The sequence below is a fragment of the Schistocerca americana genome, chromosome 2 (genome assembly GCF_021461395.2).
Source record: "Schistocerca americana isolate TAMUIC-IGC-003095 chromosome 2, iqSchAmer2.1, whole genome shotgun sequence".
Taxonomy (NCBI): Eukaryota; Metazoa; Arthropoda; class Insecta; order Orthoptera; family Acrididae; genus Schistocerca; species Schistocerca americana.
The window spans coordinates 361575095-361591751 of NC_060120.1; the positions used below are offsets into that span (position 1 = coordinate 361575095).

General features: G+C 41.7%; 1 protein-coding gene and 1 non-coding gene across 3 annotated transcripts in view; one reads left to right on the forward strand and one right to left on the reverse strand.

Annotated features, from left to right (window-relative positions):
- Positions 1–16657, reverse strand: part of LOC124595517 (ribosomal protein S6 kinase alpha-5-like) — a 405565-nt gene that overhangs the window by 12397 nt on the left and 376511 nt on the right. For both annotated transcript variants that reach the window (XM_047134283.1, XM_047134284.1), the window contains exons 4-7: positions 14429–14544; positions 1980–2090; positions 1461–1544; positions 1046–1149 (exon numbers count right to left, since the gene is read on the reverse strand). In XM_047134283.1, coding sequence (XP_046990239.1) covers positions 1046–1149; positions 1461–1544; positions 1980–2090; positions 14429–14544 — 415 coding nt within the window. The remainder of the gene's footprint in view (positions 1–1045; positions 1150–1460; positions 1545–1979; positions 2091–14428; positions 14545–16657) is intronic.
- On the forward strand, positions 15589–15662 carry Trnat-cgu. Its single transcript has one exon. It is a non-coding gene; the product is annotated as a tRNA-Thr (tRNA).

Sequence of the window (16657 nt, forward strand, 5' to 3'; positions counted from 1 at the left end):
TTCCTAATGTCTTTTGAATATCCTGTCTTGACTAAGCTGGTAACTGAGACACTGATGCACCTTCTGAAAGTGTTGTCATACACCTTCCTTCTGTTATTCATGAGTTGTCAGCCATGTTGAAATATTTTGAGGTGGTATTCTAAGATCCAAAAAATCCAAAACAATGGGCTAAAACAAACTTGGAAATTTTTTTGCAGGTGTTACGAGACCATTTTTTCCCTTAAAAATTAGGTGATTAATTTTCATTTTAGAAAATGCAAGAAGAATTAATGACTTCTAAAACATTCAAGTTAGAAATTTCCTTCAAAATATTTTGCTAAGAAGGCTGAATAAAACTAAAGTAAATGAGAAGGAATTTAGGGGCAATCTTGAGGTGAGTGATATTACGTGATGGTCTTCATTTTTTTTCCAGTAGTAGTTGACAGCTTTACATTACAAAAAGAACACTTACTCATTAGGACAATGTTAAGAGCAAACTGGTGTTAGTCTATTGAGTTGTTCAAATAAGTGGCAAACAGCGGAACTAAGCTGAAATGAGGAAAGAATGTGCCAGAGAAGTGGGAACAAGTTCCTACATTAAAGAAACAAGATTCTTAGCTCATAACAGTAAAAATTCTGCAACTAAGAGTGAAGGAAAATTAGATATTAAAGTTATTACAGCGTGAGTACTTTGGCTGATTGAAGAAAGACTGGAGAGAAGAAATCAGAATGGCTTATATAAAAGATGTGGAATGGTTATGGGAAAATGATGGAAACTTAAAATTTGGGGCTGGAAGAGGATTTCAAACCCACTACTTTTGAGTAAGGGTCCATTTGTTACAACTCTGCCAATATAATTATCAAGGAGTGATGGGAATTTTGATGTAAGATCACTTCAAACATTATTTCATACTACTCCTGTTTGCCTGTATTTACATCTTGTTTTTCTGATATTTAGAATGTTGTGTGTAGTCGAGCGTAAGAATGATCAATGAATTAAAAATTGTTGCTGCCACCAATATGAGGAAACTGTTTATGTGGTTTCCACTGTGACTATTATACTCACCTCGAAATCTCCTGTTGGGTATTTTTCTCTCCTTCGACAGTGAAAGGTGAAGCACCTGTGAGCAGCTCGTATGTAAGCACTCCAACACTCCACCAATCAACAGCCTGTGGAAATGATAGAGAATTGGAGATTTATTTCACATTGTGTAAAAAGGCTCTCAGGAGTTGGTATACATACCCAAAACAATGGGCTTGCATATTTACACAAGACAAGCAGCTTAGCCTAAATAACAAAATCTATTCTCGACATAAAACTTCGTTCAGATCTGATTTGTAGATTATTAGGCCTCTTCTTATAATTTATTGCTGGCTACATATAGCACCACTAAAAATTATATTATTTCTATACATGAAGTAATGGTTAATTCATAGAGGTGTGTATGGTTGCATGGAGGAGATGTTAAAACTTCACTTACAATATCATGGCCAGTGTTACCGCCTCTGACGACTTCAGGTGCCATGTATTCGATCGTTCCACAGAAGGAGTAAGCTCTGTGTTCCTGCAAATGAAGGAGAAAAAGAACAAAATTATGAACAATTTCGCATGCTACATTGATGTCTGGACTAAGAAGTCAGACTGGTAACTGAAGTACGAAGGAATTATGTTCACAAGAATTCCATAGCTTTTTATCACAGGTAGAAGTTACTGTGAATGAAGCATTAAAAATAAGAAAAAAAAAGAAAAAAGAAAAAAAAACCAGACCGAGACTCGAACTCGGGACCTTTGCCTTTCGCGGACTGAGCTACCCAAGTATGACCCACACTCGCAAAAGGCAAAGGTCCCGAGTTAGAGTCTCGGTCCAGCACACAGTTTTAAACTTCCAGGAAGTTTCATATCGGCGTACACTCCACTGCAGAGTGAAAATTTCATTAAGGTAAGGAAATATCATACAGTGGTACTGTTGGAGCTGATAAATGTAAAAATAACTGCGTACCTTCTCATGAGGCAGGAATTCTTTGCTGAGGCCGAAGTCCGTCAGAACAACATGCCCTTGGCTGTCGAGGAGGATGTTCTCCAACTTTATGTCACGGTAGATGATGCCCAGCTAAAATGAAGCAAAAACAAATTCAAATGAGTTAATAGCAAAGCTAGCAAATCGACATAATCAGCAATAAACTTTTAAGAAAATGGGAGATGTATTTACGAGCAGTCATCATTGGTTTATGAACAGATGTCATAGAATAAGACAAAACACTCTGCAGCACGAGTAATTCTGTTCTATTGTAAAGTTTTCAGCTCTTCTCTTAAAAGGTCAGTGTCTGCAACAAGTAGTGGAAGAGTTGTGGTTGTCATCAATGTGAAACATTTATTTACTTCTTACCCTAACATGCTTCAAAAGACTATCATTATCGTCTGTAGGTTTCTCTTATGTTTGACCTTTCTGCCTCTTCTAGCTATTACAAACTTTGCTTTTCTTGGAACGGCAAACCATCTGTAATCTTTCCAGAGCTCATACGAAGAGCGGGGTAGTTTATTGGCAGTCAGACATGGCAAGTGCGACATGAACCGTGATTAAATGAATGAGATGTAGCAAAGTTCAATGAGTGGATTGATGGGGATAAGTTCAGTTAAGATGTAATTGTATTAAATGACGTCAGTGCCGAACCTGTACTGGAATGAATAAGTGCTGACAGTTGAAAATTTGTGCCATATGAAATCTCTAACTCAGATTTCATGCTTTTCGCGAGCTGTCGCTGTAACTATTAGGCTATTTGAAAACACCTCAAACTTATGTTCTCACTGTTGTTTTCATCTATGATATCCGAACACTACCGCCAAAGGTCACTGCATACTCTTTACACTGCGGGCTCAGCTCATCAGAACTGACACTGATATCATTCCATCTACATTATTTCGCCCCACCGATCTTTTTATTTAACTTCAGTGCGTTTAATTCATTTCATATACTGAGTGTTTCATAATTAATGGGTGAAAATAACCGATGATAAAACAAAAACGCTGCTGTAAGCATGGATCTACAAACAAGCCGTTTGCGAAATAATATTGCGACCTGCTACTGACTTCAAACTGAACTCCTGTCCTAGTTCGTACCAATGTATTTGAAACGTAAACTTTTCAGATGAGTTCCATCGAAGTGTGCTGAGATTTCATCCCTTGTCCATGGTTGATGAATGTGGTCCATGCACGATGTGGCACCAATACATGCTGGAATAAGATGAAATCTAACGTGCCAGTACGGCCCAATTTGGGGTGTCGAGCCAATCCTATACCTTTTCTTTCAAGATCACGGTACTTCAAGTCATATGGGGTTCTCTGTCCGGTGTCGTCTCAGATGTGACGTGTACAGCACACCTCAGTCCTATGGTTTTTTTTTTTTTTTGTCTGAGGTCATCTCAAATGTGAAGTGCACATCACTGTCATTCACATGGACGAAGAAATGGAGCAACGAATTCTACAGTTGTGCCAAGCTGTAGGAGATGCTACCGCGATGTTTGAAAGCGCAAAGACGATTATAGTATTGTACTCAAATGCGAGTGAACACGTGGAATGCCTCCTTTAAGGGTAACTGTAACCGGGATATCTGCCCCGGCCGCCAATTTTAGAGGGCGCCAAATTCATACTCATGAAAAAAAAAAAAAACCTTGAAACTTCCTGGCAGATTAAGAATAGTAAGAAAAAAATCTTGTTTTACGGACCACCTAGCACTCAGCGCACGTTGGTCTATCAATTATTCATAGGATTTTGAAACTCATCCATATTGGTTTTTGAACATTTTTGAACACATTCTAAGTTGACATCTGAACAAATCGTAAGTTGATTTTTAAATGCATGCATAGTGTATATGAAGCCTCTCCAAGGGGAATCCGCGTCGCATTCTAGAAATGGGAAACTTCCCTGGAGACAAAAAGGGACGGGGCTATACGAGCTGTGCCGAATAAACCCGAACGGGTGAGTGCCAATGGCTGTTTGTTTATGTCGTTGACGGGGTGTGCGAATGATCAGCGTTGTTATAATTATTACCAAAATCCATAGACTCAGACTACAAGAGTAGAAATAAGCGACTAACAGGAACAACAAGTAAGGAAGGTTACATATTATCTTCTCCGTGGGTCCAAAATAATGAAACTTTGACAGAAAATTTTTGTAGACTGCTACTCTAGTAAGGGACAGTTGTACAGCCCCCCGTTTGTTCTATTCTAGGAATAGTGCGGAAAACGCGTTGTACGAACACGTAATAACGCCTAACCGGAGAATAAACGAGGGATAACTAAGCCGGTGATTCTGGCAGGGTTAGTGAAGTTATTCTCCGGTTAAGTTTTGACAATGGCAGGAATAGTTACAGAATTACTGGTGATAAGATTGATTGTTAGAACGAGGAAGGAGAAGAAATGTGAACATTACATGGAAGAACATGATTGCAAATTTTTATATGAATTTGTACTATTACTCTTCGATCTCATGTTTGAGAAATTGGAGCATATGAATGAAATGCGGAAGTATTTCCTAACATAAAAAATTTTTTGCTTGCATTAGCCCTGATAGGCATTTGATATTGGTACTTAGTGAATTACATTCTGTCGTGTTATTTACGTAAATGAGGTATATAAAAATGACCATTTGTGCCAAAACAGTCTCACTTATTTGGCGTGTTACAACTGTTACAATAATAGAAAGGCCTATTTCGTTTTACCTAGCTGCCAGTGACAAAATAGGCGTAATCAGGTCGAGAAACCGCCGCAGTCTTGGGTACTATCCGTATCAACAGCTTTTTCAGTAGTAGGCAACGTAGCAAACCTTTTGACAAACTTTGATGAGGTAATAGATTCTTTCGCAGAAAAGAAAGCACGCCGTGCAAAGCTATAGCAAGATTACAGAGAAGAAAAATTCTGGGACCTAAGGACTGAAGAAATGTGTACTGTCTTGCTTCTCTCTTGTCTTTACCGGTTTTGTGTTCCCTGTATTTAATTTTACGTCACAGAAGAGAAAGTTGTAAGCTAATAGGCAATAAAGAGTGCATATTTTCTGAAGAGTTCTTATTCACTCGCTCACAAGTAATCCCGCCCAGTTTTAACTGTGAGGTTTTTTTTTTAAAGGAAGGTAGGATGTGAAACCGGCCGACTGGGAGCAGGAGAGGCACCACACGACATTTTCATTTCCACTGTCCTGAATATAGGTTTGATGGCTTTCATTACAAAATATACACTTTTGAATTCCATAGAGCGAAACACGGTCACACGCAATAGAAGAATGCTGTGTGAAGAGATGTGGCACTGCACTTTTGCACGCTTAAGACCAAATAACATGTCATACATACAATATACATCTTCGAGGGAATGTAACAAACTCTTCAGAAAAATGTGCGCTAAAAAATGAACATATTTTTGGAAAATCGATTATCAAAAATTTTTGACATCCTATCTGAAATGCTCGAGGAAAGGTAGATGGGGGTGGGGGGCTCCAACAAGTAAAGCCCCGGTTCGGAAATATCGTAGATCCGGAGCTGGCTGTATCTTGTGTGTGTGACACTGGGGCAGCCCTGATTTGTCGTTCACTGCCCAGCCTGTAACGCTGAATCCGGCCTGCCCGCCGGCAGGTGAGAGGTGTAGCCAACAGAAAGAACAGTGAAAGTGGCGCGAAGCCAAGCCACGGATAGAGAAAGCTCCTAGACGTTACGGCCTCCGCTTCACCCCGCACCGAGAACTGTTGTACAGCCCATCCAAGCTGGCGATCAGGAACGCGCAATCTTTACTCTAAATGTGGACTGCCCCCAATATTTGCTCTGCTTGATGGATGTAGGTAGATAACAGAAGCAATTTAGACGGGCAAGATATTCGACAAGTACTTCTACCGTGCTCACAGTAGCAGTTATTTATTGTTTTATTTGTTTCTTTACTTCTGTACGCCTTTTTAATGATGCACAGGCATAATAACACTGAACAGCAGCGAAATCCATATCCGCTTATAGCCGCTGTTATGGTGCAAAAGTGCTGGCTGCGCAGGGTGCACTCTGGGCGAGAATCGGGTAGGGATGTTCGATGATCTTAAGTATTCTGTAAGTTTCAGCACAAATAATGAATGAATTTTATCCATAGTGGATGCTGTCGAACTCCGTGACTGTTCCGTTATGGGGTTGTAGAAAAATATCCGTTACCAGTCACAGAAAAAGGTTGTTTATTCGTCACACGATCGGTTTCGGGCTTGCGCCCATCTTCAGGTGTTTATACATTCATTCACATGTGTGTACCGTTGGAGATAAAAAAAAGATGAAGCACCATTATTGCAGCCATGCTGTGATGATAGTTTTGCCACTTAGTTACACACTTATGGTCATTTTCACGTCCATATATCAGGTATAGCACCATATTACACTATTATGATGTGCACTCGTGAAATACACTATGTTTACATAGAAACATGTGGGCTGTGGTCAAAGAACTCAGATGTAGCAGATGTAAAGACGTTGCTCACACAGAAACTCGTAGGTTCTGGTCAAAGAACTTAGCCACAGGAAGTGCAAAGGTGTTGCATATATAGAAATTTAAAAAGCTATAATAGACTGCGACGTTTCTTGATACACATTATGAAATTTTTTGGTTCACATTTTTGACGGAAAACTTAGATCTAGGAAGTACAATGTTGTTATATATATGAAATTACTCAAAGCTATTACAAATTAAAAATTAAAAAATGACAGCTAGAACTGTTTTGAGCCACACTGTTGTCAGCTGTTGACAATGTAACACGTCGACAATCAGCGCCTGATGAAAACAGATGGGACCAATAATGCGACACAAAGACGCTGCACACCAAACCTCAAACTTCTGATCATGCAATGGTATTTCGCGGAAGTTATGCGGATTCTCCGCTGCCCAGAATGTGTGATTCTGTGAGTTGACGTAACCACTTAGGTGAAACCAGGGTTGTTTGGTAGATTTGGGGGAGGGGACCAAACAGCGAGTTTATCGATCCCATCGAAGGATGGAGGAAAGAAGTCGTGCGTCCCTTTTCAAATGAATAATCCCGGCATTTGCCTGGAGCGATTTAGGAAAATCACGGAAAACCTAAATCAGTATGGCCGGACGCGGGTTTGAACCGTCGTCCTCTCTAATGCGAGTCCAGTGTGCTGACCACTGCGCCACCTCGCTCGGTGAAACCAGGGTTCACCAGATGTAAAGAGAACAGACACTAGGGAGGGGTGCAAATGCAGGTCCACGTAGAATATTCGTCTACGTGATCGACGTGATTTGCCGGTCTCTTACGACAGGCGTCGGATTGATTTGTTAGGACTCTGAAGCATTTGCTAGTGAACTGTAGCCACGTTTTTTAACTTGTTCAAAACAGATCCTGTGTGTCGCCATTTTCGGACCAAGAGTTGCATCGCTCGCTTTGCTGGCACTTTGGCACCATTGAACTTCTCAGTAAACAATTGACCGCACCGTTTCCACGGCTCTGTAGTCACCTAACTTTGTACAACCAACACCCGGTGCTCCAATCGAAGTACCATCATCCCCTTTGCAATGTTCCACCCGCAGTGACAGCCCACACAACACTCTGAACCAGTGTGGATCGTGGGCTGGCTTCCATGTGGTGTGCACGTCATGGGCATGATTATATGGATACAGTCACGTCCAATCATATACACTTGTCCAGGTCACTTATTTTCTCCACCCTGTATATTGGCTATCGTTGTAGTTGAAAATGAAATAATGCTTTTCATTGTTCATTTAGTTCATGCTTTAGTGGTATCTAATAGTAGTGTGTAGCAGTATTGTTTGGAATGTGTTTCTTAACTGCTAAAAGAAATCTATACGTAGGTACCTTTTCCGTTTATGATAAGTAAGATTACGTCTGATCCAAACCAACATATCCACAATTAAAGGTTTTCAGAATTTTGTTCCGTCCCCCTAGAATGATTTTACTCATTTCGTGCCGCGCGGGATTAGCCGAGCGGTCTCGGGCGCTGCAGTCATGGACTGCGTGGCTGATCCCGGCGGAGGTTCGAGTCCTCCCTCGGGCATGGGTGTGTGTGTGTTTGTCCTTAGGATAATTTAGGTTAAGTAGTGTGTAAGCTTAGGGATTGATGACCTTAGCAGTTAAGTCCCATAAGATTTCACACACATTTGAACAACTCATTCCGTTTGTTGCTTTGAAAGACATTACTGAACACGTTCAGCACAAGATCTTCACACCGTCTGTGTTAACATTAAATATGGTTACGAAATGATATAATACACCGTATTCGGAAACAAGCGATGTCAGCGACTGTTAGTACGTTATTTTGTAACTCCAATGTTGTTTCCAAACGCGGGACGAAGATCGAGAAGTCCGTGCTGTGTTAAATGTGGAGTGTGAGCAGCATGAGATTGAGTTTTCACCTTGATCATTACAGAATTACCAACAGATAATAAAATTGCATTACGGCGTGTAGACACTTGTGGGATAAATAATTTTAATTACTTTTGTCCTTATTGATTAATAAATATGACATTGGATACATTTGTATGTTGACTGAAGTAAAAATCTTCTGGGTTGTTGCTCCTACATTGAGACGGATTGTGTGGTTGCTGTCTAGCTGGCATACAGGAATGATCACTCGCATTTGTGAAACTAGCGTTGATGTTAAAGTAATGAAAGCGCACACTAGTTATTAAGCTGGGAAATTACTCCTATTAGGACACACAATATTTCTCTTGTACGTTGTTTTGTCAAAACGTAAGTTGTCCATTAAGCCGACATGTCTGTGCTACTATTACTGTTTTCGCCGTTACAGGTAGACCAGCAGGAGTATTACAATGTGTACCCTGAAAATAACGCTAGACTCTTTTATTTTGCGCTGCACATATCGCAAGCGACAAAGGCGCAGACAGATTCTATAAGAAGCATTCGACGTAACATGCGTAGTTAGCATCTTCTGTAGTGCAATCTGTCGCCTACAGTTGTCGAAGCTTGAAAATGTCTCGCTAAAGCACAGCAGTTTCACATGCACTGCTAAAATATAATTTTAAATAAAAAACTGTTGCTGCTGGTGGTAGCTCTTGAACGTTATTCACCATGTACATCATTAGTCTGAAAATGCTTGTAGGGACTTTCTCGCTGCGTTCGTGGAGGTAATATTCGCGCAAACAATGTTCACCCTCGGCGCGGTGGCTGTTGGGAGTGATCGTAAACAGGAAATGCCTTTACGGTCGCTCCCATCAACCACCTCTCCGAGTGTGCACTTAGCTTGCACGTATAATAGTTTGGATAGTAATTAATATACGTTGTATCTGAAAGGGAACAGGAAAAAATCTAAACTTTTACATTTTTGTAAGTGTTCTTTGATGTTCAACCCGCGGGTTACCATCAGCAAGATTCGTATTGGACATTGGTTAAAAGCATCTAAGTGATAATGCTTTCACCATTTGACTTCTTCGATTTCCTTCTGGCTACGCTACTGTAATTACAGCAATGTTGCCATTTTTAAATTATTCTTTACTGTCTTTCGAAATTACTTACATTGTGGGTCGTAGTGCATGAAAAGAATATCGGTTTATCATATTCATTATTTGGCCATACGGGACTCATCATATTAATGCCTCTTATGTGGTATGCCTTACTGTGTTCTAACTTTGAAGGATAATAATGAATAATTTTTTTTAAAAATAGGCTAAATAGCTGAAATTGCTACAGTTTTATCTACAAGGAAATAAAAAAACTAGTCAAATGGCAGAAAGTATTGTCTGTTAGTTCTGCGTGACCTACTTCAAATGATGATGAAGAATAATAATAATAATGGTTGGTTTGGAGGGATTAAAGGGACCAGACTGCTACGGTCATCGGTCCCAATAATAATAATATGGCAGATTCTAGTGAAATGGCAGTCAAACAGATAGAAACCTTAAAAGAGTGTGCAGGAAAAGTTGGCCTACAAATATCTTTTGAGAAAACGGTGTTTACAACAACAAATCTAGAAATTTCTAAGTTACAAACCAAATATGGAGAAATTAAGAGGGTACCATACTTTAAATATTTAGGAGAGATAATTTCTGAAAAATACTCACAACAAGAAAGAATATTAAAAGCTCGTAGGGGTCTAGGGCTGGTCCAAAACATTTACAATGAAAAATGTCTGTCTATAAATACAAAAATTAAACATTATAAGTCAGTAATTAAACCAATAATGCTATATGCCAGCGAAACCTTGACACTTAAAAGGAAAACAGATATGGAAAACCTGAAGAAAGAGGAAAGGAAAATCATTAGGAAAATTCTGGGACCAAGATGGACCAAAGAGGGGTATAGATTACAGAAAAATTCTAAAATTGAAGAATATTCTAACATAGAGATAGACATGAGGAAGAGGCGTATAAAATTCTATGGCCACAAAATGAGACTTCCCGATCACAGACTTACAAAAAAAATAATAAGATACGTAGCATCCCTTGTTAATGGAGGAGAATGGATCAAAAATGTAAAGAAAGATCTGGAATTAGCCAACATTACTACTGAAGACATGAACAAAACAAACAATTTCAAACTTAAAGTTGACAAATGGGAGGTCAAACCAGAGACAAAAGCGCCGAGAACTGGAACAAAATGGAGCGAAGAAAGAAAAGCTGAATTCTCGCAAAGAATGAAGACCTGGTGGGCAAACAAGAAGAATAAGAAGCCCCAGAAGTGAACCATCTTTACTTAGCGTCTTCCATGTTGGGAGCTTTACGACTAATAATAATATGATGATGATGATCACAATAACAATAAGAAGAAGAGAATCAAGGCTAAAACTTCGCCACAGTTAACAAACCGATCGTTCTGCGCAGTTCGTTAACTCTTATTACCTAACACAGACCCAAAAAAATAGTCTGAACATAGAATTTGTGTCAAGCTTTCTTTCCTCTTCACATCTTGAACGTCACAAGCATTTTAAAGGATTCCTGCACACGAAAGCGAAAACGTAGTTTTCGCGACTTTTTTTAATTGTCGTACTTGAAAGGCTGATGTGTCGAGTTCCTTCCGACTGGATATAAACGCTTTAATACTGACATTTTCGACAACAGGTAGTGTCTACGTCTTATGAGTAGTAATTTCATGGCTACAGAAGACAAGGTACCTTTAGATTTGAGTTTCGAAATAGAGGGCGTTCTCGTCTTGGCTTGTCTCGTTACTTTCTACTGCATCTTTCCTTCCTTGATAAACGCAAGGGAAAGGCTAGATGCTGGCGTGATGATAAAAATTCTCTCTTTCTTTGTGGCGGAAGAAGTTGAAAGCGAAACCGTCATGCAGGTACATGCTGGGCAGGAGACTGAGCAGTAAAGATCAGAACGTATTCTCCGCTGCGCAGCGAAAGTTTCGTTCCGAGAACCACCCCGAGACTGAGACCAAGCCATTATCCGAGGTATCCTTTCTCCCAGCAAGCAGGTGAGCTTACGAAGTGTCTGGAAAGTGGGACGCAGGTATTGGCGGTCCGACTCTTTGAAACAAGGAAGATTAGGTTGTAACATCCAGTCGACGACGAGGTCATTAGAGATGGAGCAAAAGCTCGGATTGGGAAAACACGGGGAAAGAAATCGGGCTTATCCTTTTCAAAGGAGCCATGCCGGCCTAGCGTCGTAAGCAGTTTAGGGAAATTTCGAAAAAAACATTTATCTGTATGGCCGGACGTGGATTCGAACCGTAGTCCTCCCGAAAACGGGTCCAGTGTCTCAGCACTGCGCCACGTCGCTCGGTTTGAAGCTCCGAATCAGGGCGACAGGTGCGCTCGGATGCATCAGATGGCAAAGTATTTTCCGTGAAAGGAAACACGTCCATGTTCGAGTCACGGTATGGCACCTTTAATTTTTCCAAGACGACGAAGCGCTTATTTATTACTGGAACTGAATTATTTGCCGAATGCTTCACGCGTCCTCTCACTGCCGGTGGAACAACGAAACCGGGGACAGACGCCGACCCTTTATGCTCAGAGTGTTACCCGCATTTCAGACACACTGATTAGTACATAGTACGTCATCGAAGGGCATGAAACGTAGGGGGGGGGGGGGGCAAGAAAGGACGTGTTTATCACCATACTGAGAAGAAATTATAGCTGTGCTCGAAATAAAACCGCACACTGGAATGATTAATCGCTTTATGGCTTCCCCATACCTCGTGGCTCCTCACTGTCTTAAAAAAATAAAGATATAATCCAAACGGTAATACTTTTTGCTGTTTTCTTCTTTTTGTAGTTTACATTCACGCATTAAGTGCACTGCCAAGCGCATATTCTAACCTTGCAAATTTTACAATGAAAAGTATTCTTACTAGCTACACAACACGTCTGCATTACGGTTTCCATTCTCTTCCTCGGCTTGAAAATTGCGTTTAAAAACGATAGAGTGTTAATCTATGGTGGGGCGAATCAAGATGAGGTATTTGTTCACTTCTTTCTTTTCACTATAATTTACCTAAGAGATTTTTTAACAGACGAAATGAAATATGAGAATTTTGTTCCTGACAGGGGGCAGAGATTGAAGGAGAACGCAATGCGTTGTTTATGGACAGACGAATGGTATCATGTCACGGGTGCTGTGTTGAGATCACGCTATGTTTACCCTTTCATCTGACCCGTCTTATGCTTGAAGGATCAAAGTACACGGTGATTCTTCTAAAGAGCCATCAGAGAGCGAATGGTGAATGTAAATGACCAAGTATCTCTCTATGACTTCAGTTCGAGACAACAAGTAGCTAATGATGTGTCTGTCTTATGTTAATGTTTTTTATCGCTTAATCGATAAAGACCTCCGTTAGCACAACCAGAAGTGTTCGTCTGTGGGAATAACCGCAGTGACGTTTATTTAAAGGCCGTTCACGTGAGTCAGACCTCAATGCCAGAACAGTCTCGCACTTTAACCGACTGGCTTCATGCCCAGTTTGTTAAAACGGAATATCAATTTAAAAATGAAGAAATATTTAACACCCTACACCACGCGTCATACTGTACATGGAAATCAGACTTTTCAGCCGGCTGTGGATAATCATCCTCTGGACGCGTAAACTGCAGTTCAATTGTCCTGACGAATACGAGGGCTGTTCAGAGAGTATCAGACTTTTATTCATAAAATCGGTCTTTATTCAGATGCAGTTGTTTGACGCTAGTTACCTTCAAGGCAGTCCCCTTGAGCTGCTACATACCTCTCCCAACGCTGCTGCAACTGCTGGAAGCGTAACTGAAAAGCCTGTTTTTGTCTGGTGCGCTGCTGCTCTGTCTAATTCTACGTAGGCCTAATGTCTTATCTATTCTGAAATCTGGCCCCTTTCGGAGCATTTTTCAGAGTGTTTCTCAGGCTAGGGAAAAGCCAGAAGTCACTCGGTATCAGGTCAGGGGAATAGGAAGGCTGAGAAACCACAGCAGTGCTGCGTTTGGCCAAAAAAGCTCTGAATTAATTGAGGACTAAGAATGGACGCGTAATTTGATGAGAGTACCAATTGTCCACTGCCCCCATGTCCGGCCGTTTGCGTCTCACAGCTTCGCGAAGGCGATGCAGAACCTCTCGGTTGTCCTCCTTGTTCACATTAGTACCTTCTGAGGTGTACTCGGAATGAAGCGCACCAATGGAGTCAAAAGAGACGGTCGATATGATATCCACTTTGCTAAGACCTGCCTCGCCTTTTTGAGTCTCGGGGATGATGGATGATTCTATTGCGATGACTGGAATTTTGTTTCTGGGTCATACCCATAAACTCAGGACTCATCACCAGTGATCAATCTCGTTCACAGTATCCAATATGTCCTGTGCGATCTCCGAACGAAGTTGCTTCTGATTAGTTGTTAGCAACTTTGGCACAACTTTTTCTAAGTTCCTCCTGAGGGCCAATTTTTTTGTTAAAATGCAGAGAATGAATTTAATACTAATTGTATACCCTTCTGCAAGTTCTCTGATCGTGATTCGTATATCCTGCATCACCAGGATCCTTACGTGATCAAGAACCATCTCACTTCCGGATGTTGCGTGCCTACCTCAACGTGCTTCACTCTTCGCTGATAAGCGACCATCTTTGAAGCGATTGTAACACTCCTTATCTGTGTGGTACCTATTGCATCGTACCCAAACACTTGGCAAATCTAGTGGATTGTTCCAACTTGAGACTCTCCGAGCTTAAAACAAAGTTTGATGCAATTGTTCTACATTTTCTGCCATGTTGCCCACAACACAAAATACGACTACCACTTACGTGCGTTCACTTGTACACTACGTATGGCTACAAAGAGAGAGCAAGCGCACCCCGATACCATTCTCAGTTTCAACCATAAAAAGGAAGGTCAGATACTTTTTGAACAGCCCTCGTACACTCGACAGCTGGTCTCTACGTAGGCACTTACTCCATCTCACGCTACGACACGATACTGCATACGATTATATTAAAGCTAGGCCGGCATCATTTCTACACGGAGTCAGCAGTACCGACCTTGTGCAGGTGCTCCAGCGCCAGGATGATTTCGCCGATGTAGATGCGGACCTCGCTCTCGCTGAAGTGCTCCCGCTGGTACAGGTGCGTAAACAGCTCGCCGCCGCTCACGTAGTCTGCAACAACAGAAAGGGCACTATTAGCGAGGAACCCCAAGTCATTATTGCGGAGGAGAGTGAAGGTAGCGTGTGAGCAATGTCGCACAAGCAGCTGTTTGCAGACATTCCAGTGTCAATTAAATTGATTAGGGCATATACGAAATGTCACTGTCTGTGTTATTAAGGAGTATGGCGCAATGTACCTTCGCATGCATGCACGCATGCCCGAAGAAACACTGCATCGTATTTCGTGACAACACTGGCACTGTTATTTCGTATTTATTGGCCAATGCTAGGCTCTCGACTTTCAATAAATATGTCCATCCTGGACGAGAATATGCGTAACTTAAGAGCGCAGGTTGTGTATTTCAGACAACGACATATGGAAGTGTGGGTCTGGCAGTAAATCGTGCACGGATAGCCGAAACTGAGAAGGCGACCGCTCTCGTAAAGCAGGAAGTCCGGGTTCGACTCCGCGTCCGGCACAAATTTTCATTATCGTCATTCCATTATACAGCGTGTGTTTGTATACTTCTGCATTTCAAGTGAAATTCGCCGCTAAGTGTAGTCCGAACTGGAAAAGAAAACTGAAGTGTAGGAAGGAGGAGGAAGAAGTTTTGAGACTTGACGATGACATTTTAATTATACGAAGGAGGAGTTGGGAGGTCAGTTGAACGGAGTGGATAGTGTCCTGAAAATAGGTTGTTAGGTGTACATAAACGTAAAACAAGTGCAGTGGAGTGGAATTAAATCAGGCGATGCTGAGGGAATTACAAGACGAATATATACTAAGATGGTATCTGTTCTTTCGGACATGTCCGAAAGAACAGATACCATCTTAGTATATATATAGTTAAGGTTCGCCGGTCACTTGACCATCTTCTTCTTCTGTGCGAATGCACAAACAGTGCCCGAACTCTTGCGGGAATCGGCAACGCGCCGTGAGTAATGAGTATAATGGGCGGGGGCACTACGAATGCAGTGCGGGACAATACGTTGAGAATGTGGGTTTAGCGGGAGGCGTGCCAGAGATAAATCCCTGCAGTCGCGCTATCCTCTGTGTCCTCGGTGGCTCAGATGGATAGAGCGTCTGCCGCGTAAGCAGGAGATCCCGGGTTCGAGTCCCGGGCGGGGCACACATTTTCCTCTGTCCCCGTTGACCTATGTCAACGCCTGTAAGCAGCTGAGGGTGTTCATTTCATTGTAATCACAAGAGGAAATCAAATCTACAAGTAATTGTTTATTATTACGTGGACAGAAAAGTGACGATGGCCCAAGTAGAGAGGATATAAAATGCAGAATGGACGTAGAAAGGAAAGCGTTCCTGCAAAGAGAAATATGTTAAAACAGAACATAAATGAAGTATTTCTGAAAGTATTTGTCTGGGATGTGGACGATGAACAGTACAGATAAGAAGAAAATACAAACAAGGTTTCTAAATGTAGTGCTCCAGAAGAATGCTGGAGATTATAAGGCTGGATCGTGTAAATAATGAGGGAGATAACGAAATTATCAGGGGAGAAAGAGATTTATGGTGACAGTTGAATAAATGAAGGGAGAGGCTGATAGGACGTATCCTGAGCCGCCAGTTTGATTTTGTAGTAATGTAGGACAGAATGTGACGAAAGGGGAGGGGGGAAGAGCGTTTGATTAAACCTCTGGAGGGAGAACAAAGCTTGACTATACTAAACATGTTCAAGCGGCTATGGGTTTCAGTAGTTACGCTTGTATTACGAGGCTTGCAAGGATAGACTAGCGTGGAGAGCTGTGTCAAATCAGCCTTCGGACTAGAGACAACAACGGCGTCACCCTGCTGGGTTCACGCCTAACAGCCCAGCCCCTGGTCAGTTTGGGATACATATAATTAGACGGAGCGCCCGGGGGTGCGGCGAGCGCTTGGCGGCAGCCACAGCCAGCCTTGAGTATACACGAGCCGCGCACCCCGTCTCAGGTCGCCGCTTAAGGCAATTAGTATGACGCGCCGCCACTGGCCTCGCGACACCAGCGATCAATACAGGCCGGTCGCTGATACTCGGCCCAGCTGCACCTGATGAGCAGCCAATCACATGATCACGATATTTTTGTAGACATGGTAAGGTCGCACCCACGTCCTCTTAGTATATTGTAAAAA